Raw genomic sequence first — 23,852 nt, forward strand, 5'->3', positions numbered from 1 at the left:
ATATAAGACGTGATCAGGTTATTTAGTATCATTTATTTGATTACAAAATGATTGTCATTCTACTCAGTCAGGACAGCGTGATTTGTCATCCATACATACACACAAAAAAGTATATTTATTTTAAATTATGCTATTTATACAAAATGGGTTAAAACGACCAGGTAGAATGACCTCCCACATTTCCAAGTCCATATCATGTGTGACATGTCACCATTTGAAAGCTTTCACACAATTAACAAAATGTCTTCTCTGAATATCCAACAGCAGGGTGTGTATCTGTGTGGCTACATCTGTGTGTGTGTCGAGGCTGTTACGACACTCAGGTCAGGCTTCCCCCTTGAGCTCTTTGCTTCTTTTCCCACAGTTGCACAACAGCTGTTGGAAAATACCCAAAACATGACGTGTGTGTGTGTCTCTCTATCTGGCGGCCTCTGTCCCTTTAGACTCCACGTACTCCAGAGCCTTGTCCTTGACAGCCTGGATGCTCTCTGGCGTGCCGCTCTTCTTCTCATACTCCAGGTAACGCTTGAAGAAGAACTTGATCCTCTTCACCGCCACACTCAGGTGGATCACACGGTCAAACACAGCCCTGAACACAGGAAACAGGATGTTAGACCAGGTCACATGACAGGAAACTCCATGCTACCAATGACGGTGCTTTCGGAAATTATTCAGACCCCTTGACTATTTTCACATTTTGTTACGTTACAGACTCATTCTAAAGTGAAATAAAAATCCCTCAATCTACACACAATAACCCATAATGACAATGTTTGCAAATTTATAAAATAAAATAAAAAATGAAATATCACATTTACATAAGTATTCAGATTTCATCAAGGATCTCTCTGTACTTTGCTCTGTTTATCTTTCCCTCGATCCTGACTAGTCTCCCAGTCCCTGCCGCTGAAAAACATCCCCACAGCATGATGCTGACACCGCCGTGCTTCACCGAAGGGATGGTGCCAGGTTTCCTCCAGACATACCGCTTGGCATTCAGGCCAAAGAGTTCAGTCTTGGTTTCATCAGACCAGAGAATCTTGTTTTTCATGGTCTGAGAATCATTTATGTGCCTTAAGGCAAACTCAAAGCGGGCCGTCATGTGACTTTTTCCTTCAATGCTGCAGAAATGTTCTGGTACCCTTCTCCATATCTGTGCCTCTACACAATCCTGTCTCTGAGTTCTATGGACAATTCCTTCGACCTCATGGCTTGGTTTTTGCTCTGACATACACTGTCAACTGTGGGACCTTATATAGACAGGTGTGTGCCTTTCCAAATCATGTCCAATCAATTGAATTGACCACAGGTGGACTCCAATCAAGTTGTAGAAACATCTCAAGGATGATCAATGGAAACAGGATGCACCTGAGCTTAATTTCAAGTTACATAGCAAAGGGTCCGAATACTTATGTAAATAAGGTATCTGTTTTTTAGTTTGAATAAATGTACAAAATAAATTCCAAAACCCTGTTTTCGCTTTGTCATGAGGATTTACATTTTTTAAATCCATTTTAGAATAAGGCTGTAACAAAATGTGGAAAAAGTCAAGTGGTCTGAATACCTTCCAAATGCACTGTATATGGTAGTTAGCATATGCCCTTAACACCTAAATTCATGACTAGTTATGTGTTACAAAAGTCACATTTATTTTAATTTGACCTTTTTTTAACTAGGCAAGTCAGTTAAGAACAAATTCTTATTTTCAATGACGGCCTAGGAACAGTGGGTTAACTGCCTTGTTCAGGGGCAGAACGACAGATTTGTACCTTGTCAGCTCGGGGATTCGATCTCGCAACCTTTCGGTTACTAGTCCAACCCTCTAACCGCTAAGCTACCCTGCCGCCCCCAAAGTAATGAATACAAGTTTGTCAGTTGAGGTGGTGAAGAACTTACACTTCCTAGACTAAAGTTGATCATATTTAATATTCAAATATTACATGTTTTCGTAAATGAAATATTACCGGGTCAGCCTGGTCCCAGATGTGTTGGTGCTTTATTGCCAACTCCTATGGTCATTGTCATGCCAAACAGACCTGGGATCAGGCTATTCCAACGTCATTTCGTAAACATAACAAAAACCAGTGAGGCGCCGTCGGGCTCACTCACCGGACTTCCTTCTGGGAGCCGTGTTTGACCATGAGGTCTATGAAGACGGACCACAGGTCGGTGCGTTTGGGGTAGCTGGTTAGGATCCTGTCCAACATGGCCTTTCCTCGCTCTACGTCTCCGTAGCGGAACTCCAGCTGGGCAAACTTGGCTATCAGATCCACATCTGAAGAGGACGACGGAGAAGGTGGATGGTTAACATGGAGATACTGTATGTAAGGTGTTAGTACCTTTTTCACTCTATGACAAAAGGGTACTAACTAAGAGCTGTCAACCTGGACAAATGACTTGGTGAGTAGATCTGTTGAAAGATAAACGGACTGAGTAGAAACAGGACAGGAAAGATTGGCGTAAAGCAATACAGCCAAAATTCCACAAGATAACGCTATTTGCCATCTTGTTTATATCAATCCAACCCAGTGTCCAATAGGAGCTAGAGGTCGAATAGGGAATGTGTTGAGGTAAGGGGCTCCCAAAAGGCGTGTATGAGTCCTAAAGGCGATAACAGGGGCCTTACTGTCTTTGTTCGGCAGGCTCTTGATGGCCCTCTGTAGCAGGGCGCTGGCCGCGTCACTCTGACCCTGCTGAAGCAGGAAGGTCCCGTAGCTCAGCCACACAGCCTTCTCCTGACGGAACCGCTTCACCATGGTCTTGTACAGACCTTCCGCCTCCTACACACACAGACACACACACAATTGATGAGAACCTACTCCAAACCGTACCAGTAAAAACAGCGAGCTAGTATGAACATTCAACAGAAGAAAACCTACAAGAAGCTCAGAAAAAAGACACTCCCAATACAACATCTAACGGGCTTTAATACGACAAAGTAAATACGCGAAGTATATCACTTTTTGTTCATTAAGGAATGTTAGCCGTTGTAATAAATGTTTGTGAGCCCTGGCAGTAAGCTACCTTAGTCTTCTGACACTTGGCGTAGATGTCAGCCAGCTGCTGGTAGACGGGCATGGGTTCACAATACTGCACGGCTCGCTCAAACACCTTCTGAAGACTCTCCTCTGTCCCATACAGGTTCTCCAGGTTCAACAGAGCCACCCACACATTCAGCTTCTCCTGCTCTTCTCTGAGGGAGAATACACACGTGTTATAGAATACATACGTTATATACACCCTTTCCTTCTTTCTCTTTTTCACTTTTTTTTTGTGATACAATTTTTGTAAGAATTATTTGATGACAGACAGGATACAGACATGACACACAATCAACACTATTTTTGATATATTTCTTTTAAAGGCAGAATGATGGTATTTTATCTATTTGAATAATAAAAGTTGTAAATGTGCTTTATGAGTAGTGCGTGACCCTAGGGTGGCAACACATACATCATCCTAAGTGATTTCAACTGGGTCTTTCTGCATTCTGACCAAAAATATTTATCTACATTTTTTTTATAAATCTCTGTATTTCCTGCTCTAACTTGAGATCATTTCCATACTGCCACGTAGGGCTGCACGATACGGGCAAACAATCTAGGCCTTATTTTTAACGAAATGTTGCAACTGCGATTTGACTTGCAATTCAGAGCAAAAACACGGGTGAACTGTTGGAACCATGGAAATAGAATTAGAATAATCATTCTATAGTTGGAATGTAATAGTGGGCACTTTGAATAGTGTTGTTTGACATGACAATGAATGAAAATGCCAGGGAGGAGTTATTGTGACAGGGTAGGAACCAAAGTGTTGACAAGTGTTTCCTTGGGGACCCTATAATCTTTGGCTACATTGAATGTTTTCAGGCAACTTAATTTAGCTAACATATTCATGCTTTGCGTATTCCTCTGATTTAGAAGATACACGTATTATCAGGCTGTATAGCTGATTACGTTTGCTCTGACTCAGTACATTTATTAGCTAGCTAGCCAGCTAACTAGGGATTAGCATTAGCGGTAAATAAGATTAAGGCCCAATTTTTCTAAGAAAAGACAAATTAGCTGTTTGCAGATGTAAGAAACAAAAATGAAGTGTAATTGTAGAACACTAGTGGATTTATATTAAGAAGCAAAGTGAAAACAGCATCATTGTCATCAACATTGTTGCATTCGACCATGCAGACTGAACTCAAGTGTCTCGTGGTCGAGGAACAACAAATGCGCTCCTTGAGTGACGGGGGGTGGGGCTCGGTGTGTGGAAACAGGCATGAAGCGAGAGAGAGAGAGAGAGAGCAGAGAGATGACCCAAGTAGCGAAGTAAACTATAAAAATGGACGTTACACACAGGGTATCACATTTAACAAACCAAACATTCAAATACCGTTTTAGAAGGTCAAGTTAAAAAAACATTTTTTTTTTTTAAAAGCGGTCCGTGCATCAATACCGGTACATCATAAAATACAGTACACTGCCCAGCCCTAATCAACACATTCATATCCCCCCACGCCAACCCACGCACAGGACCCGCTTTCTTCTTCGTGTTGTCCGCCCCCCAGCCTAGCTGCTCTAGTAGAATCCCCCCCCAGTAGGACTGAGGGTTGCCAGAGCAACAGTGGGGCTGGGCGGGGCAGGTAGACTGCTCTCACACACCAATGACTCAAGCACCTCCAACCGTACAGCCAGAAAGCTGTTGAGGGCCTCCAGGCTGGAGTTGCAGCACTCAGAGAGCGACGACAGCACCAGCACAGGAGAACCCCCCAGAAGTGGATCTAAGGAGCGTGTTATGAACACACACACACACACCTGTCCCCACCACACAACTAACCTGAAGGAGATAGTCTTCAGAGCCCTCTCAGCCACCGCTCTAGCCTGTTCGATCTGTGTGGCCTGCAGGTGGAAGGCCATGAATTGCAGCCAGAGCAGAGAGCTGTCAGGGGAGCCGAGTAGCAGGCGCTCAAAGCTAGCCGCCGTCTGGGGTCGCAGGCCTGGGTCCATCAGCTCCGTCTCCAGCTTGGTCAGGGCCTTCTCAGCCTCCCGCTTCTCCACCTCCTGCTTATGGTGAGACTTCTTCTGGGGCTAGGTGGACGAGGGGGATGAAAGCAAGGAAAGAAGAAAATAAAGAAAGGATTTAGAGGAGAGTGGCAGCTAAAGATAGATAGAGAAAGGTCATACAAGAACATGAAAACAATACCAGTACTATAAATAATCCAAGGGAGAGGTCAAACGAACACCTCCATGAACATTTGAGGCTGTACAGACATTCTAACCCTCATAGCAAATGCAAAGCAAAAATTCCTTAACTAAGTGATTTCCTTTAGTAGGTGCCACTCATAGTACAACCCCAGCATTACTCGTTACCTTAATGTTCCCCTCGCCGTACAACCCCAGCATTACTCGTTACCTTAGTGTTCCCCTCGCCGTACAACCCCAGCATTACTCGTTACCTTAGTGTTCCCCTCGCCGTACAACCCCAGCATTACTCGTTACCTTAGTGTTCCCCTCGCCGTACAACCCCAGCATTACTCGTTACCTTAGTGTTCCCCTCGCCGTACAACCCCAGCTTTACTCCTTACCTTAGTGTTCCCCTCGCCGTACAACCCCAGCATTACTCCTTACCTTAATGTTCACCTCGCCGTCCTCCCCGTCGCTGGAGTCCTCTCCCCCCAGGGCAGCGGACGCTGGTTTCAGGGCGCTCAGGGCTGCATCCCAGGAGAACCCTCCGGTCACCTGCAGTCTGGCCGGCTGCACTGGGACGGGCTTCTCTACTTCCGCAGGCTCCAACTTATCTTCCTCCTCTTCTTCTCTGAAGTACACCTCCACTCCGCTGTCGCTGTCCTCCACTTTCCCCTTCTTCTTCTTCTTCTTCTTTGAAACATTTTCTGCAGTTCCCTGCGTTAAGACAGAAGATAAGTGATTATATGGATTAGACATTCCAGTCCCCGGTCAAACTGCTAGGGCAACCCAAGTTATACAGTAATCAGTGCTTCCTCTATTCTATGTAGTAGTATTAGTATCAGTGACATCATGGAAGAGGACAGGTTTCCTTTTAAAATAGCTAATTATTTAAAATTGTATTACATGTATTCATTTTTTATAATTAAAAAGCACTCACACATCTCAGTTATATTGTTGCAGGTGTCCTATCACTTTGTTTATTCAAACTAAAAAGGATTTGCTTGTATTTCACCCTCAGTGGGGTCACTAGAAACATCTGGTTTTCAGGGATACATCTCCAACGTAGCTTCCTTTACCTCTGAAAACTGGATGTGGTGACCCCGCTCAGACGCCTGCTACGTTAAATGACCTTGTATTAACAAAAGAGGGACAAATGGACACCTGCTTGCTCTCCGACTCTGTGCGTTTCCTCTTCTTGGTGGCGTCACGCTTCTCCTTGGCCTCTCCTGTCAGGCGCAGGTGCAGCCCCAGGGATTCTGGGAGCACGTCTGGTCTCCCAGTGTCCTCTTGGAGCAGAGACAGATCCACCAGCCCGCTTTCTTTATCGATGCTGCGAGGAACAACACATTCGTGTTAAAAAAAACAAAATGTAGAAACCTAACAACTCCTACACATTGGTGCTCGTGTTTGCTCCATAATAACCCTGTGGGTCACAGACATGTTCAATATAACAAATAAATCTAGGTTGTTACCCAAAAATATGACTAACAACTTCCTTGTTTTATGGAACACCCCTATTCTGAATGAGATGGTCAGGAAGGGCCGACCTATTCCCCTAGCAGTGGTGGTGGGGTTGTACCAAATTATTTTAGGGAGGGGGGGTCTTACCTGAGGATCTTGGTGGTGAGCAGTGTGGCCTGCGGTACTTTCTTGGCATAGTCTTGGTGGCTAGCCACAAAGTACTTAGTGGCCTTCTGGAACTGGGCTCTGCCCTTTATGGATCTAGACAAACTGTCAAAAACAAAAAGGCAACATTTTCAATTAGCTATATTACCATAGCAACAGCTTTTCTACATTGGGTTTTCAAAATCACAATCGTTCTTCAGGAAAAAGCTGCATGATAATTTAATATCTTCCCAGACCATTGTACATGTATACTAAAGGGACTGTGAATCTGAGATATATTGTCTAAGTATAATACAGAAGTAATGAATACCGTACATGTATTTTCCATTCATAGTTTCATATCTTTCCAGGACATTGTAAAGGTATGTCATTTTTTTTTTTAATAAAAGGGTTGGTTTCTATAAAGAGATAATGTACTGAGTTACCTAACAAAGACTCCCTGTGCATTGACAGTCCTCACATAACCTCTGACGATCTGCCCCTCTGACAGGTCTTCTAGAGACACAATCTCTGGGTCCTGTACTACCGAGGCCTTCTCTGGGTTCGTCCTGAAAGATCATTCAAATGATTCATTTAGAAAATGCCCTTTCCCAGTGCTCAAAGTGCCTAATATAGATATATGATAGTTAGAATGGACTAGTTGAATAGAGGAGAAGAACGAAGAGAGAGACATGTATAAGGTTGAATAGGGTGTCGTTATTGCTTTGGGAGTCATTTCCTAATACACTTGAACTCTAATTCATTTTGGGGAATCGTACCTCGAAGAGCGGAGGGACAACTGCCAATTGCTCGTCGCCTCTCCTACAATGCAGCACCTAGAATGAGAGCACAAAAACATTAACATTAGTATGACCTTGAAATAACTTGAATTACATAAATAAAAAGACCAGCTTTAGAGAGTTAATACTCCAAAACCATTTTTAACTTGACTAACTTTTAGACTGGTCCAGTTAGCCTTTAACCCAGGTTTAAAGTGTGCCACTGACCTGACCAGCTGGTCCAGTTAGCCTTTAACCCGGGTTTAAAGTGTGCCACTGACCTGACCAGCTGGTCCAGTTAGCCTTTAACCCAGGTTTAAAAAGTGTGCCACTGACCTGACCAGCTGGTCCAGTTAGCCTTTAACCCAGGTTTAAAAAGTGTGCCACTGACCTGACCAGCTGGTCCAGTTAGCCTTTAACCCAGGTTTAAAAAGTGCCACTGACCTGACCAGCTGGTCCAGTTAGCCTTTAACCCGGGTTTAAAGTGTGCCACTGACCTGACCAGCTGGTCCAGTTAGCCTTTAACCCAGGTTTAAAGTGTGCCACTGACCTGACCAGCTGGTCCAGTTAGCCTTTAACCCAGGTTTAAAAAGTGCCACTGACCTGACCAGCTGGTCCAGTTAACCTTTAACCCAGGTTTAAAGTGTGCCACTGACCTGACCAGCTGGTCCAGTTAGCCTTTAACCCAGGTTTAAAAAGTGCCACTGACCTGACCAGCTGGTCCAGTTAGCCTTTAACCCAGGTTTAAAAAGTGCCACTGACCTGACCAGCTGGTCCAGTTAGCCTTTAACCCGGGTTTAAAAAGTGCCACTGACCTGACCAGCTGGTCCAGTTAGCCTTTAACCCAGGTTTAAAAAGTGCCACTGACCTGACCAGCTGGTCCAGTTAGCCTTTGACCCAGGTTTAAAGTGTGCCACTGACCTGACCAGCTGGTCCAGTTAGCTTTTAACCCAGGTTTAAAGTGTGCCACTGACCTGACCAGCTGGTCCAGTTAACCTTTGACCCAGGTTTAAAGTGTGCCACTGACCTGACCAGCTGGTCCTTGCTGTACCGCTCCAGAGGTTTTGGCTTATATTTGTCGGCTAGGTCCTCCATGGCAACCGTTCCCATGGCGCTGAACGGCAGCTTCACCAGCAGACCCAGGACTGGATCTAGCTTCTGCACCAACCCCATGATTACATGGCCCTTCTCCAACTTGTGTACACCTGACAGCGATTGACAACCAACACTACGAGTGAGTAAATGCAACCACAACATAGCGAGAGAGCTGTATATGGTGAGTCGACATGTCTGTATTGATGGTTCAAAGGTTAAAAGTTGGTTATGCGTTGATTTTTCTGCATTGGTGGTTAGAAGGGCCTATTTTCAATGTACTGATGTTTAGAAGGTTCTATGTAATATTAAATGTACTATTGATGGTTGGAAGGGTCTTATATTCACTGTATTGGCGGTCAGAAGAGGGTTGTGTTTCTTGTGTTTATTTTGTGTCCTCACCATTGAGGGACAATGAGAGGCGTGAGGGCTTGGAGGAGCTGACTCTCACCACCTTAGCACTGACCGCCTGGCCCAGCTTGAACAGCTTCTCTGGGTGTTTGGCACCCTGAATAAGTACAATTAAAAATGATTTTAGTGAACCTATTAGGGTGAACACAGATCCATACAGTATAAGGGACATCACCATCTTCATTTTACCGTTTCACAAAAATGTCTTGAGGTCTTTGAGGGAATTCCCCATAGAATTAATGAGAAAAACATTGAGTTAAGTGTATATAAAACATACTTCAGGGTCAGAGGTCATGGCCAGTTGTTCAACAGTTCCAGTTACTGAGGGACCAGTAGTCACTTCTAGACACTTCCTCTTTGGAAAGTACTGAGGAAGAAATACACATTTAACACAACTAGTACTACTACTAAACATGTTTCACACATTCTGTATAACAAGTCACTTAACATTTGTTCAAACTCACCTTTGACACAAAGCAAATGACGTCGTCGCCGACCTGATAACGCTTCAGCTTCTCTTTGGTCTTGACTGGCTTAACATCTGCGTCTTCTTTCAGGTTCCTGTGACCAGAGAAGGAAAGATTATCTAACAAGAAACCAAAAAGGCAGTATAATAACAGAATACGCTCTTCTAAATGTTCAGAACATTTACCTGGGAAGAAGTGAGAGTTCAGGCATGGAGTACGTGAAGTTGGGATGGGAGAACGGCAAGAACCTAAAATAAAAAAGACAATATATATTTGCAACTCTAAAATAACGCAGATATTTCGAACAGAATACCTGTAATTCAGAAATATCCTTCAAATGATCAAACTATATAACAAAATGTGGCTACTTAAATCTGTTAATATATTGTTATCCTTACCTGTGACTGTTGCCCTCCCGTCCTCCGATGACCCGGGCTGTGACCTCACTTCCTATCTTGAGGAGGGACGTGGGGAACGTTCCCACGCACACCACTTCCTGTATCTCGGACACGTGCACGCACCCCGTGCTCCCGTCCTCTAGCGTCACCAGCACACACGTAGGCTTCACTGTCTTCACCTTCCCCTTGACCACGTCGCCGTAGCGATACGTGCCCTTTGACCCCTTGGAGACGGAGATTAATCTTTTGCTTATGGGCGGGGCAAGTTCCCAGGACACTAGGGGGAGCCCTCCTAGTTCCTCACAGCTGGATTTGGTGACGGTGATCGTCAGGGTTTTACCGGCGGTCAGTTTCTCAGAGTCAAAGCGGAACGTTTCGTTGGGGTGATTGGTGGTTTGGATGACCGTCAGTTGGGCCGTGTCGCCCAATGAGATGACGGCAAAGTCGCGGTCAGCGTGATGCACAGTGGCAGTGTGTGTGGACCCTGCCTCCACCTATAAGGACACAGGTCATGAACTACCAAGATTTGAAGGCTTTTCAAAGTGTTAAAGATTGTCTAGTCCATAAGGGTGCAGGGAGTTTCAACTTGAGGGATAATACAGATCTATTGCATTGAATAGTTGCTCATTTAATGATTTTTTAAAAAACCAAATGAACCACTATTGACTTCTCAGCCACCCAACCACTCATAAAGAAGCTTCATGTAGTCCCAAATAAAACTAGCTATAGTAGAGCAGTGTTCCAAACGCACTATATAGGAACTAGGGTGTCACTTGAGATGCAGCCAAGTACTCACCGCTTTCCTCTTGCCGGTCAGTTTAGCCAAGAGGGACACGTAGACTTCAGAGGTCACGAGGTCAACGTGAAGGATTACCGGCATGCACTCCTGTCCCGTCGCCAACTTACCTGAAACATTACACACATTTAGTTTACATTATAACTATGATGTAACAGTCAAAACATTCCCCGAGTGTCACACTCAAAAGATTCCTCGTGTTGTGTCTGGTAGAAGTTCCACTGGGTACACGGTCAATTCCATGTAAATTCAGTCAATGCAGGAGTTACAAATTGTAATTTCAATTCACTTCCTGAATTGAAAGAGAATTGAGCCCGACCCTGATTGGACATATAGTGAATATTCACCCGGCGCATGGTCCTTGGTGGCCAGTACGGTGGCTGCGCTGAGTTCGTCTGACTTGAAGGTGACACTCCCGTCCTCCCTCACCTCGTCTACGCTCATCTTCATCCTCTGGCCTATGGTCACCGCAGACAGCTGCTTGAGTAGGTCAGAGTCACCTGTCAGAGACAGAGGGAGGAGAGAGGAGGAACAAGAGAAAAGCGGGAGTTAAAGGTAACTCTTAGCATAATCATTTTGATCAATTTAAATGTATTGGAATAGCACTTTTAAACCTACTAGGAAACGGGAACTTAGCAAACGGAAGAAAACTCATATTTCCTAGAACAGTTGACAACAACGTTACAACTCCACCCACGTACCTCTGCTGGCCATCATCTCCATCACCTCCTTCCTCTCCTGCAGGCCTCGGATCAGCCTGGCCTGGCCGTCTCTCTCAGGGGAGGGGACCTCTGACACCTTGAGACTGACCAGGAACCTGCGCTTCTCCTCATCCAAGTTGGTCACCTTGGCAAACACCGTATGGCCCAGCTGGAAGTGAGATGTCGTGTCACTGACGAACTTGTCACTCATGGCCTAGAGGAGAAAGAGTATGTCAATTTCAATTATTCTATAGTAATGGCTTTTAGACAATGTTATTGATGATTTGAAGAAGAAAGGAGAGGTGAGCTGCACATTTTCAACAAACTGCATAATATATTCTTAGCTAACTCCCATTGACCCCTACTAACTCCCATTGACCCCTACTAACTCCCATTGACCCCTACTAACTCCCATTGACCCCTACTAACTCCCATTGACCCCTACTAACTCTTAATAAATTCCAATTTACTCCAATTGAGTTAGTGGGAGTAAATTGGAATTTACTAAGAGTTAGTAGGGGTCACTAGTAACTCCTTTCCTACCAACTCACCGCTTTAGGGGCCAGGCCAACCAGACCATAGGGGAACTCCACAAACACTCCGTAGGGCATAATGTTCTTGACCCAGCCAATCAGCTGCACCCCAACTGCGATGTCAGAGAACTCCTTAGCCACCACGCCCCCCTCCTCCAGGAATGACTTCAGAGTGGGCTTTTTAGTCAGGGTCTTGAGAGAGGCAGGGTTAAGGGAAAGAGGTACTGTGTAGTCGTACTACAGTAAAAAGTGGTTACGATGTCCTTTAGTAAGAGGTAGTCATTTCCTTGGTATAGCCACTACATTCTAAACACAACCACGACAGCCAGCCACAATGGTGAGACGAACACAACATTCAGCCACACCGATGAGCGTTCTGTTATGTTTTGGGCTATGTGTCTGAAATCAATGTGTGAAGGTAAGTAAGCGATCTGAAGTTCAAAAGTATGAAAAGGATACAATATTCGGTTTCTTCTCGCTGAGGCAGACAATGTTGGAGATGATGTCACCCTCTTGCAGCCCCTCCCACAGCAGTAGACAGTTGGACACGTGGTCGGAGAGGTGCATCATGGGTAGCAAGGCGGTGGTCTCCTCTGGGAGAATGGACACCTCCAGACCGGTAAGGACTTTACTCACCACCTTAACCTCCACTTTCTAAAACAATAAAAAAGACAAAAAACAGAAAGCAAAGAACAGTCTAGAATCCAAGCCAACAACCGAGATGAACCTAACACGTTTAACAACTGCATAGAACATGCAACTATATAAAAGAGAGACCATCTTTTGTTTTTTATTATTCAGAAATGATTATATGTGTTAACAATATGAAAGGATGTGCTGCCATTTTCTTACCTTCCCAACCTCAAAGTCAAACTTGGGTTTAGACGGTCCCTCAGTGTCTCCTCCTGCCACTGCCTTGAAGGAAAGAAGGAGCTTCTCCTTCTCCACGTCACAGTTCAGCACTTTAGCCTTCACCACCTGAACATAACAGAGAACCAAGGTAGCCGTTAAGACTGCGTTTAGAAAGGCAGCCCAATTCTGATTTTTTTTATTACAATAATTGGTATTTTGACAATTAACATCAGACCTTTTCACATCAGATCTTTTTCAGATGTGATTGGTCAAAAGACCAATTAATGAAAAAGAGATCCGAATTGGGCTGTCAGTCTAAACTAAGACTTCCCTGTTTTGATACAGAAGTTTAAAACAGAACCTTTTCTGACACCGGCAAGACAAACTGGTGGAAGAACTTCAGTTAAACTTTTGTGTCAAAGTTCAATAACTATCAGTAGGCTACTTCAAAGTTATTCAAGAGGACAATTAGCCTATATCGCAAGAAGAACACAGAAAAACAACAGCAAATCTACAACGCATAAGAATGATCAAGATACAGAAAAGTTCCAGGCAGCCATTTTGTTTCCCCTCACCTGTCCGACGTAGAACATGTTCTCAGGAACTACCACTGGCTCCGTGCTGAGCTCGTTGGGGGGCACCAGCCCCTTGACGTCGCCATAGAAACGGACGATGCAGCCAAAGTCCTTGACACAGACGATGAACCCGTGGGAGACGCGACCGCGGCGGGCATCTTCGTAGGTCAGGAATGGGGGGAGGGAGGAATCTATCAGGGCCTTTTTCCTGGTTAGGGTCAGCTTCTTCTCCTGTGGGTCCACTGACAACACCTGAGACAGAGGGATGGAGGGAAACAGTTTTAAAAACTAAGAGATTAAACAGCAAACCAGACAAGCAAGCACAGAGTACGTTAAAACCTCTTAACTTCTTTGGGACTGGGGGGCAGTATTGAGTAGCTTGGATAAAAAGGTGCCCAGAGTAAACTGCCTGCTACTCAGGCCCAAAAGCTAGAATATGCATATAATTAGTAGATTTGGAAAGAAAACACTGAAGTTTCTAAAACTGTTCGAATGATGTCGGAGTATAACAGAACTCATATGGCAGGCAAAAACCTGAGAAAAAAATCCAACCGGGGAGTGGGAAATCTGACATTTGGAGTTTTTCAAGTCATAGCCCACAGTGTCTATGGGGTCATATTGCACTTCCTAAGGCTTCCACTAGATGTCAACAGTCTTCAGAACCTTGTTTGAGGATTCTACTGTGAGGGGGAGAGAAAGAGAGCGGTTTCAATCAGGTGTCTGGCAGAGTGCCACGAGCTGATCACACGTGCTCCTGTGAGAGGTAGCTGCGTTCCATTGCATTTCTAAAGACAAAGGAATTCTCCGGTTGGAACATTATTGAAGATTTATGTTAAAAACATCCTAAAGATTGATTCTATACATTCTTGACATGTTTCTACGAACTGTAATATAACTTTTTAAATATTTAGTCGGAACAAGTGATTGTGCATTATGCATTTGGATTACTGGGCTAAACACGCAAACAAAAAGGAGGTATTTGGACATAAATTATGGACTTGATCGAACAAAAAAACATTTATTGTGGAACTGGGATTCCTGGGAGTGCATTCCGATGAAGATCATCAAAGGTAAGTGAATATTTATAACGCTATTTCTGACTTTTCTGACACCTCGCCTTCTTTGGAAAATGGCTGGATGTTTTTCTGCAACTAGCGCTGACCTAAATCGCAAGGTGTGCTTTCACCGTAAAGCCATTTTGAAATCTGACACAGCGGTTGCATTAAGGAGAAGTTTATCTATATTTCCATGTTTTAACACGTGTATCTTTTATCAGTGTTTATTATGAGTATTTCTGTAATTTGATGTGGCTCTCTGCACTTTCACCGGATGTTTGTTTGAGACAATGAATTTCTGAACACACCAATTTCAAATGAGGTTTTTGGACAAAGATGAACTTTATCGAACAAAATAGACATTTATTGTGTAACATGAAGTCCTGGGAGTGCCATCTGATGAAGATCAAAGGTTAGTGATTCATTTAATCGTATTTCTGATTTTTGTGAGCCCTCTCCTTGGCTGGAATATGGCTGTATGGTTCTGTGACTAGGTGCTGACCTAACATAATCGTTTGGTGTGCTTTCGCCGTAAAGCCTATTTGAAATCGGACACTGTGGCTGGATTTACAAGACGTTTATCTTTAAAATGGTGTAAAATACTTGTATGTTTGAGGAATTTTAATTATGGGATTTCTTTTGTTTTGAATTTGGCGTCCTGCAATTTCACTGGCTGTTGGCGAGGTGGAACACTACAGTCCCACATATCCCAGAGAAGTTAAGGATCTCTACAGATCGGTGTTCCACCCACGGGACGGTTGAGCTAATGTGCACTAATGCGATTAGCATGAGGTTGTAAGTAACAAGACCATTTCCCAGAACATAGACATATCGGATATTGGCAGAAAGCTTAAATTCTTGTTACTCTAACTGCACTGTCCAATTTACAGTAGCTGTTACAGTGAAAGATACCATACTATCGTTTGAGGAGCGTGCACAGTTATGAACTTGAAAAGTTATTAATCAACCAATTAGGCACATTTGGGCAGTATTGACAATTTTGAACAGAAATACAAATGTTTCATTGGATCAATCTAAAACTTTGCACATTCACTGCTGCTACCTAGTGGCCAAAATTTTAATTGCGCCTGGGCTGGAATAATACATTATGACCTCTCTCTCGCACTTCAAAGACGATGGTACAAAACGCATGTTTTTTTCTTTGTATTATCTTTTACCAGATCTAATGTGTCATATTCTCCTACATTAATTTAACATTTTCACAAACTTCAACGTGTTCCCTTTCAAATGGTATGAATAATATGTATATTCTTGCTTCAGGTCTTGAGCTACAGGCAGTTAGATTTGGGTATGTAATTTTAGGCAAAAATTGAAAAAAAAGGGTCAGATCCCTACAAGACACTTATTAGGTAGATTAACCTACACCTAATATTTGCTAAAGAGAATTATGAGTAGGTGTTTCATCAATGATTGGTTCCCCAAGGTTAAAGGTCACCACAGTTGACCCTTTCTAAAAGGTGAGTGGTTACATAGTACTACTGACCCTGCACTTGATGGGCATGCCCACTGTGTACTTCTTCTCTGGGTTCTTGAGGATGATGTCAGAGAGGTGTGTCCATGGAACCAGGCCTCTGATGTAGTCGGTCACCTTCACCATCATGCCATGGCTCTGGAGGGACGTCACCATGCCCTGGGAGAGAGGGAGGACAAACTGGGTTAAACACATGCCACTAGCAATGCACAATTTACTGTTGGAAGGTTCCTGGAATCAAGAGCAAATCATCCAGAATCCCCCAACCTGGATTTCTAGAAAACCCAGGAAAGTTACCAGATTTTTGCCACCCTACGCACACAATCACAATGACGCTTTAATGGGCTAATTTTGTATCTTTTTTTGAAGACCTTTCAGGTGTTGTGTGAGAGAGACAAACTAAAAATATAAAATATCTTACCTGAACAATCTGTCCAGGTTGGATGTCATGGTATCTTCTGAAGAACGGGGCATCAACGATGCTCCTATATGAGAGACAGCAAGGTTACAAGCTGGAACAAACAGACGTCCTTTACAAGCTGGAACAAACAGACGTCCTTTACAAGCTGGAACAAACAGACGTCCTTTACAAGCTGGAACAAACATACGTCCTTTACAAGCTGGAACAAACATACAGATTATTATATGGGACAATATACAAAACGTTTGAGAAAGATTGTTTGAAAATACAATTTTATTTAATTCAAGTATTTATTGGTTCCCCTAATTTTGATAGAAAATATTGAAATATAATGAATTGATGGTTAAGTGTCAATGTCAATCATTTGATTTTGGGTGAGAGGGTGGGGTTGTGAGAAATCTGGCCAAGAAAATGAAAACATTTGAATACCACTGCACTACAGGATCCCCATCCACACACACACCACACTTACTGACGCAGGCTGACCAGGTGCACCTGCTCCATGGGGCTGAAGTCCATGATCCTACAGGTGTGTTCAGGCTTGGCCATGACACGGTTCAGGTTGAACGCCTCCATGGGCTCCTTCATGTGGTTCCTCTGGAGACAGGAGAAACGGACGGATCAAATCAAACCACTGCCACTAGGCCAGTCACAGACCACATTAGTCCACTTTCACTGGGCCAGGTCAAAGCAGCCATGGGTTTGAGGTTTTGTATTGTTTTTAATGTTGGCTTGTCACATGATCCAAGGGGCATGGGCTCACCATTATGTTCTCACCATGGCCGAAGAACTTCCTCTTACAAAACACATCACAATATTCTCTACAACACTGTCTTTGTCCTATAGTGGCTGATTCTTAGCATTTTGGCAGTAGTAAGGTGCTCTACCAGGTCTACAAAGAGGGGCTTGGCTATAGTTAGTATGGTACACCAACAATATGGTCTACCAACAATAGGAACTAACATGTACGAAGACCCGAGTTGGTACTTAAACTCACAAGACAACGCATGTATGGTCTAAGAACACGGACTCACATGTACAAACACCACAGTCTGGTCAGGCAGCTCCAGCATGGCTCCAGACAGGTGATGGAGAGCGGTCATCTTGCAGCCATGCGCCACCTCCCCTATCCTCTCAGTGGCCACCAGGTCCACGTAGCCCCCTGGCTGCAGCAGGTGGCTGCGCAGGGACAGGCCCACCAGCCGGGTGGACGGCTCCACATAAAGGATGCAGGCCTTCACCTGGGAGAGAAAGGGGTAAGAGGTCAAAGGTCAACTGAATGTAATGTCTAAATTAGATTACAGTCATAATCGGCCAATTTGAAATTCTCGTGAATATCTTGGTTTTTGTTTTGTTATTTGAGGTAGAAATAAGTACAACTCTTGCATCTAGCCTAATAGACTGTAAATTCTTACGCTGTCTCCCTCGTTGAATGTGGAGGCCTGTTCTGGTTCCAGGTGCATAAAGTCCACCAGGCCGGTGAAGGAGGAGAGGAACTCCAGAATCAGACCACGTGGGGTCACCTAGAACCACAGGGTCAACCACAATGAAACAGGACATCAACATATTATTGACTTTATAAAAAAGAGATATACAAAATTGCAAGTTCTCTAGTTGCTATCAATATTACAAAAAGTTTATATGTCAAGCAACAAGAGACATTTGCCAACAATACTAAACCACGAAACGGTGTAATTGTTCATTTATAATCATAGGTGTAAGCCAACACTTCTCTGTGCTTAGACTTAGACTACTAATATGTAGAAGATTGTTATTGGAATACAAGAGTACTCAGTCAATGTACCTTTTTGATCTGGGCCTTGACCAGTAGGCCAGGCAGCAGGTTGGTAAGGGTCCAGCCGTGCGCGGTATCTGCAACGGCCTGGGCCACCGCCGTGGGGCTGGTGGACAGACGGACCACATGCCCATCGTTCTTCACCTCCTCCAACAGAGAAGTCACATACTGGCCCACCTTCAGCTCTGCGAACACCAGGGTTGTTGTGTTCGTTAGGCATCAAAAGGAAGAAAACAGACTGAAACAGGAAGGGGCTACCGGGACTTGTCCCACAAGAAATACTCATTTATATTTTCTGTTGCAAAACATTTAAAACGTTTTCAATTGCGAGCCACAATGAACATGACCCAGAAAAGTCACATTCAACACAGTTAATAACACATTAGTCATTTTGACGTCTACAGAGTACATTGAAGAAATGTATCAGACTCCTGGAGAAACTAACAGCGTGACATTGAATGGAAAGCGTACTATATTTGATGTGAAAGGGGACTCTTTAGATACCTTTCGGACTATTCGTTTTGTCTTTGGCTGCCTGCTTGGGCAGGAAGGCCTTGGTTCCCTTGATGCCGAGGTCAACCAGGTAGCCGTGATCCTCAATACTCTCCACACAACCACTCAGGATCTGAAACAAAAAACGTGACACATCCGTCTAAGCCTAAAGCATGACCTCAAATCATAAACAGGATATCACAACTTTTCTTTATTTTTCTAGCTCTTCTTAGACAAATGCCTCTATGTCTTCAACTGAAGAGACACTGCTCTGGGGAACTGAACCCAGAGACACAAAACATGACCCTGACTCAGTGACCCTCCCGAGACAGACTGTGCCCCGTTCCGACTCGTCATCGTATCATCACTGAAGAGGAGATCCCGGGCCCGGAGCCTGTTTTTAATTTGTACTATATCACGTATACTGTAGGTGTTGACTCACCAAGCCAGCCTTCAGAAAGCCAGTACTCAAGCCCTTGTTGACCTCTTTGGGTTTGATTGACAGCTGAATGCTGACCGATCCTCCTTTGGCAGTGTCCAACCTGGCTACCACACACCTGACCAGCATGCCCGGGGAGAAGAGACTGTGGAGAGAGAAGATCTCCTGGAGAGAAAGAGCAAAGTGGATCCATTAGGATGTGTTGTTCACACCTCATTCGTACGGTATCAGGAATTGTCTTCTGAACTCCGTGAGGTCGGGAGCCCCACGGTGCACCAAGCAAAAAAAAAAATAATTAAAGCTGTATACGGTTTTTAAAAACTCAGAGCACAGTTCTTCTAAATAGACTACAGTTAATAAAGTCTTTGTATTCTGATCGAGGAGTTTTGATCATGCAACTACGCCACATTTAAACATGGTCTACCGTGTCCGGATTCCCTTCCCCGCACTATATTCAAATGTCAGTAAGCATTCTGCAAAACGGTGGCATAGGCAAAAGATGATAATAGCACAAGAACTTGATGGCAGTAGCAAAACACTGTAACTAGTCTACTAGCCCCTGTAGCTAGCCAGCAAGCTCGGAAAGCTAAAGGGGTTAGCATAACCGTCTCTAGAACTCTAGCCAAACACAATTGTGTTTTTCTAAAAATTTGCCAGCTGGGTTGCATTTATGAAGCCAGCAAACACGATCCTCACAATGCGTCCCTGAGGTGATCAGCCGTATATGAACCCAGTGCGACTTTTGTGCGCCTAGAACTGTCTTTTAAGTGATTATCGTATTCGGATAGCAGAAGTAGCATCTATGTGTCAAGTGTAGACATGCCCTTAGAACTGCCTTATTAGACATCTCAGAAACTAGTGCATAGCCTTTTACCTATATAAGACAGAACAATCCCCTCGGTAGGAGTTACATTAAATGTGTTACCTCTGAAGAAGCAGAGTCCAGGTGGTCACTCAGTATCTTGGTGTACGAGTCCGAGATATTGGAAATGTTCAGGTATCCCAAAAGGCCGCTGGGCAGGTTAATCGTCACCTCAAAATCGGCCACCTCCTTCACACAGCCCAGCAGTAGGGTACCCACCTTCAGGCTCTGGGGGTAAAAAAAAACAGGATTGTGTTCATTAGTAATCAAACAGAAGTAAATGTACTGAAACAGAGGGACTCCCTGGACTTGTCCAATAAGAAACGCTTTTTTACCCCTTTCCCCGTTACACAACCTTGAAAAAAAAATTTGCAACGTTGTGCCCTTATGAGCATGACCCAGGTTCAGCTCACATTCAATGGGTGTGCAAAGGAAATGAGATGGCAGAGAAATATAAAATGTTAAAAAGTATGTTGTTGATTAAACTTACTTTTAACTGTAGGATATCTACAGAGGTTGTTGTATTGAGCTTCAGCGCCTCCTCTTTGCTCGTCCTTTGCCTCTTCGCTTTCTTCAAGGCATCCCCTTTCTGTCCCTTCCTTTTCTTGGATTCCTCTGCTGTATGTGTCTGAAAGAGTCAACCACAATAGTATCTTAACTGACGGACAGAATACTGTTTGAGATGCACATTTGAGCTTAGCTCTGGTCCAGAGTGTCAGTCGGCTGCACCGTCGCCAGAGTGTCAGTCGGCTGCACCGTCGCCAGAGTGTCAGTCGGCTGCACCGTCGCCAGAGTGTCAGTCGGCTGCACCGTCGCCAGAGTGTCAGTCGGCTGCACCGTCGCCAGAGTGTCAGTCGGCTGCACCGTCGCCAGAGTGTCAGTCGGCTGCACTGTCGCAAACTAATCTCTGGACCAGAGCTAATTAGAGTTAAAACAACAATAAGGCTCGTATATCACCTTGATGATTGACAAGACTCGTGTTTTTACCTCGAACAGATTGTCCACTTCTGTATGCCTTCTCACAGGTTCTGCTTTACTTTCAGTGGTCTGCTTGGTTTTACCTCCGCGAGGGAAGTCCTCCTCCGTTGCTGCCATGGTTGTTTACTGATTTAAAGGTCTACAGAGACAAATGACACAGTGAATGTTATCAATCAGAGAGGAAAGGGGGTGATAAGGGCTCTTTTAGAACACATGCCAGTGGTGGAAATAGCACACCATTTTCATACTTGAGTAAAAGTAAAGATACCTTTAAAGAAATTGACTCAAGTAAAAGTAAGTCACCCTGTAAAATACGACTTGAGTAAAAGTCTAAAAGTATTGGGTGTTAAATGTACTTAAGTATCAAAATTAGAAGTATAAATAATTTAAAATAGCTTATATTAAGTAAATCAGACGACACAGTGTTCTTGTTTTTATTAGGATAGCCATGGGCACAGTTCAACACTCTGGCATAATTTACAAACGAAGCATTTGTGTTTAGTGAGTCTGCCAGATCTGAGGCAGTAGGGGTGACCAGGGATGTTCTCTTGATAAGTGCGCGAATTGGACAATTGTCCTGTCTTGCTATGCATTCAAAATGTAATTTGTACTTTTGGGTGTCAGGGAAATGTATGGAGTAAAACGTACGTTGTTTTCTTTAGAAAAGTAGTCAAAAATATGAATACTAAAGTCAAGTACAGATACCCAAAAAAACGACTTAAAGTGGTACTTAAAAGTATTTTTACACCACTGCACATGTCAAGCAATGTATGATTGTACAGTTTCATATATCTACTATTTCTAATACAACTATGATAAAACTTTTGATTGTGAACACTTTGGCATTGCTACATGCGCATTGAGAGTATTATTTACCTTCTGCTTCACAAAATATTTAACTAGAATCTCGATGGCTTGTTAGCTAGCTACATCCCCACTAGCACATCCCAAACACATCAGCAACATTGCTAACGTTAGCTAGTAAGCTACAGTCCATTAGCATGCAAGCTATACGTATCAAACAATCGGTTAAAACACAAAAATACAACAATCAAAACGTGCCAACATTTTCCTCGATTGTACATGTTTATAAAAATGTAACATCCACCAGCAAACTCTACCTTTTTCTTTTAAATATCCAGTTCAGAAGTTGGTATGCAAGCTCACATGTGTGGATCAGAAGCACGCAAGTTTTCAAAACCGGAAACGGTCTTGAGTAGGTGTTTCCCTAAGTGTCCATTCACGTCCATCTTTCGAGTGATTGACGTTTCAACAAACCTGTCACTGTTGAATTTTACTTGAAAAAGGCGGGGTTATTAATTGACTGGCGTTAGCTTCGTCCACAAACATTGGTTCACTAAATACTAACCACTGAACATGCGCTGTAGAGAGTAGGCGGGATTTCCTGATACTTTTAGCATTTCGGCCTCTCTCGTTGAAGGGCACTTGTACAATTCCGTGCACAAGGTAAGAATAGTGACAATCAGTATACCATCTAGCTTTATTAATTTTCCTATGTTTTATAACAGCCTTGTCCAGGACGCTGTTGCTTGTGGTGTCTCTAAAATGCCTGTTTAGTTTGTCAGTACCAACTAATCTTGCTAGCCAATATTGCTAACGTTAGCGAGATAGCTCAAGACAAGCCAGATTGTTTGCTAACGTTAACCTCTAGCGGTAGCTAGCTAGCTACTGCCTGGCCAGCTACTGTTTTTGAATGAAAGTGAACCAGCTAACAAACAATACCCACACAAATATAGCATTCCGCTTTGGGTTGAATGGTACCACACAATTACTGTAACTAGCTAACGTTGTTAGCCCATTTGTCTCCACTGTTGTGGGATGAAGCTGTCTGGCTTGCAGGCCGTCAGGCTTGTCAACTAGGGCTACTGAGCTTCAGTGTTTGACAGGCAAGTTGTCTTGAGTAATCATTTTTTTCCCCCAGTACAATAAGTACACAATGAGTACTGATAACTACTTGCCCGTGGGTGTTTAGAAATAGGCCTATCCATCATTTGTGGTTGGCATTACTTTTTACTTGCCCTCTGTCATCCTCAATCCTCAATGCATTGTAATTGACTGAGTAATCTATTTCTCTCGGGACCAGCTACTATCCAACATGGGCGGACACGACGCAGGAACCAGTCACCAGTTTACTGGTTTTGCCAAGTACTTCAATGCATACACAATCACAGGCAGGAGGAACGTAAGTTCATGCATGAATTACTGTGCAAGATGGTGTACAACCAGTTCACATTCTCAGAAAGGTCACACGTGTGTTATTCTGTCCACAGTGTGTCTTGCTCACATATGCAAGCATAGCCACCATTGCCCTCTTCTTCAAGTTGAAGCCCAAGAAACAGGCGGCTGTCACGGCAAAGTGATGTGAGTGTATTGCATAGGATACCGTCAGTTTCTCGTACCCATTTTGTCTAGCAAACTTACCATTTTATAATTGTGTTAAGACTGCACTGTTTTATTCAGAAATGTGTATTTGACTAATCAGGAGTCTTTGTATGGACAACACATGTTTCTGGTGGAAAGCTAACTGTATATATCCCATGTGTTCTCGTTTCCCCACAGGTGTCCTGACTGTTCTGTAGTATAGTGGTTGGAAGCTTGACGGCAGCTGGATGTGCTTGCAAGAATTAAGGCCATATTACTTGGCATCGCCGTGTTATTAACAATAAAAATGTACATTTTAACCCACCAAGTCAATAAAAAGTGTTTTATTTACACAATATGCACCGTTATAAAAGACTATAGCATGACAGCCACATAAAGCTGTTTGTGGCAGTGAAAAAAAACATTCTCTTTAATAGGCTAGTAATGGCACTCTTTAGGCGAGTAAGGTGACACTGGTCCTGGGTCAGTTTTGCGAGGGCAAGCTTATCCTGGATCAGTATCTAGGGGCAATTTCACCCCAGAGTAATTT

General features: G+C 43.6%; 2 protein-coding genes and 2 non-coding genes across 4 annotated transcripts; 1 reads left to right on the top strand and 3 right to left on the bottom strand.

Annotated features, from left to right (window-relative positions):
- Positions 1–13: 13 nt before the first annotated feature.
- On the bottom strand, positions 14–22,197 carry LOC110493472 (protein RRP5 homolog). The gene is made up of 35 exons (XM_036949418.1): positions 22,042–22,197; positions 20,930–21,059; positions 20,433–20,570; positions 20,006–20,170; positions 19,084–19,245; positions 18,654–18,774; positions 18,159–18,334; positions 17,770–17,877; positions 17,389–17,595; positions 16,827–16,951; positions 16,355–16,418; positions 15,946–16,092; positions 13,387–13,638; positions 12,812–12,937; positions 12,419–12,613; positions 11,978–12,151; positions 11,427–11,640; positions 11,073–11,225; positions 10,726–10,835; positions 9,930–10,423; positions 9,717–9,779; positions 9,529–9,625; positions 9,342–9,431; positions 9,056–9,161; positions 8,589–8,766; positions 7,562–7,618; positions 7,229–7,351; positions 6,786–6,908; positions 6,339–6,507; positions 5,619–5,891; positions 4,828–5,078; positions 3,025–3,193; positions 2,627–2,780; positions 2,110–2,275; positions 14–589 (listed from the first exon to the last, which is right to left on the bottom strand). Exons 2-35 carry the CDS (start codon positions 21,035–21,037, stop codon positions 418–420), a joined length of 5,430 nt encoding a protein of 1,809 aa, XP_036805313.1. The 5' UTR covers positions 21,038–21,059; positions 22,042–22,197; the 3' UTR covers positions 14–417.
- On the bottom strand, positions 4,543–4,785 carry LOC118940679. Its single transcript, XR_005037265.1, has one exon. It is a non-coding gene; the product is annotated as a small nucleolar RNA SNORA53 (small nucleolar RNA).
- On the bottom strand, positions 18,866–19,014 carry LOC118940660. The gene has a single exon (XR_005037246.1). It is a non-coding gene; the product is annotated as a small nucleolar RNA SNORD15 (small nucleolar RNA).
- A 44-nt stretch (positions 22,198–22,241) lies between the features above and the next one.
- Positions 22,242–23,626, top strand: LOC110493475 (ATP synthase membrane subunit DAPIT, mitochondrial). Its single transcript, XM_021567771.2, has 4 exons — positions 22,242–22,387; positions 23,025–23,123; positions 23,212–23,302; positions 23,501–23,626. The coding sequence occupies exons 2-3, from the start codon at positions 23,037–23,039 to the stop codon at positions 23,299–23,301; spliced, it is 177 nt and encodes a 58-aa protein (XP_021423446.1). The 5' UTR covers positions 22,242–22,387; positions 23,025–23,036; the 3' UTR covers position 23,302; positions 23,501–23,626.
- Positions 23,627–23,852: the final 226 nt, after the last annotated feature.

Source organism: Oncorhynchus mykiss, chromosome 17 (genome assembly GCF_013265735.2).
Source record: "Oncorhynchus mykiss isolate Arlee chromosome 17, USDA_OmykA_1.1, whole genome shotgun sequence".
NCBI lineage: Eukaryota > Metazoa > Chordata > Actinopteri > Salmoniformes > Salmonidae > Oncorhynchus > Oncorhynchus mykiss.

Coding starts and splice junctions, on each gene's coding strand:
- LOC110493472 (XM_036949418.1), bottom strand. CDS start 21,037: ATGGCAGCAACGGAGGAGGACTTCCCTCGCGGAGGTAAAACCAAGCAG. Junction 7,619..8,588: donor AGCAAGGACCAGCTGGTCAG/GTCAGTGGCACA, acceptor CTCTCATTCTAG/GTGCTGCATTGTAGGAGAGG. Junction 5,079..5,618: donor ACGGCGAGGTGAACATTAAG/GTAAGGAGTAAT, acceptor TCGTCCACCTAG/CCCCAGAAGAAGTCTCACCA.
- LOC110493475 (XM_021567771.2), top strand. CDS start 23,037: ATGGGCGGACACGACGCAGGAACCAGTCACCAGTTTACTGGTTTTGCC. Junction 23,124..23,211: donor CAATCACAGGCAGGAGGAAC/GTAAGTTCATGC, acceptor TTCTGTCCACAG/TGTGTCTTGCTCACATATGC.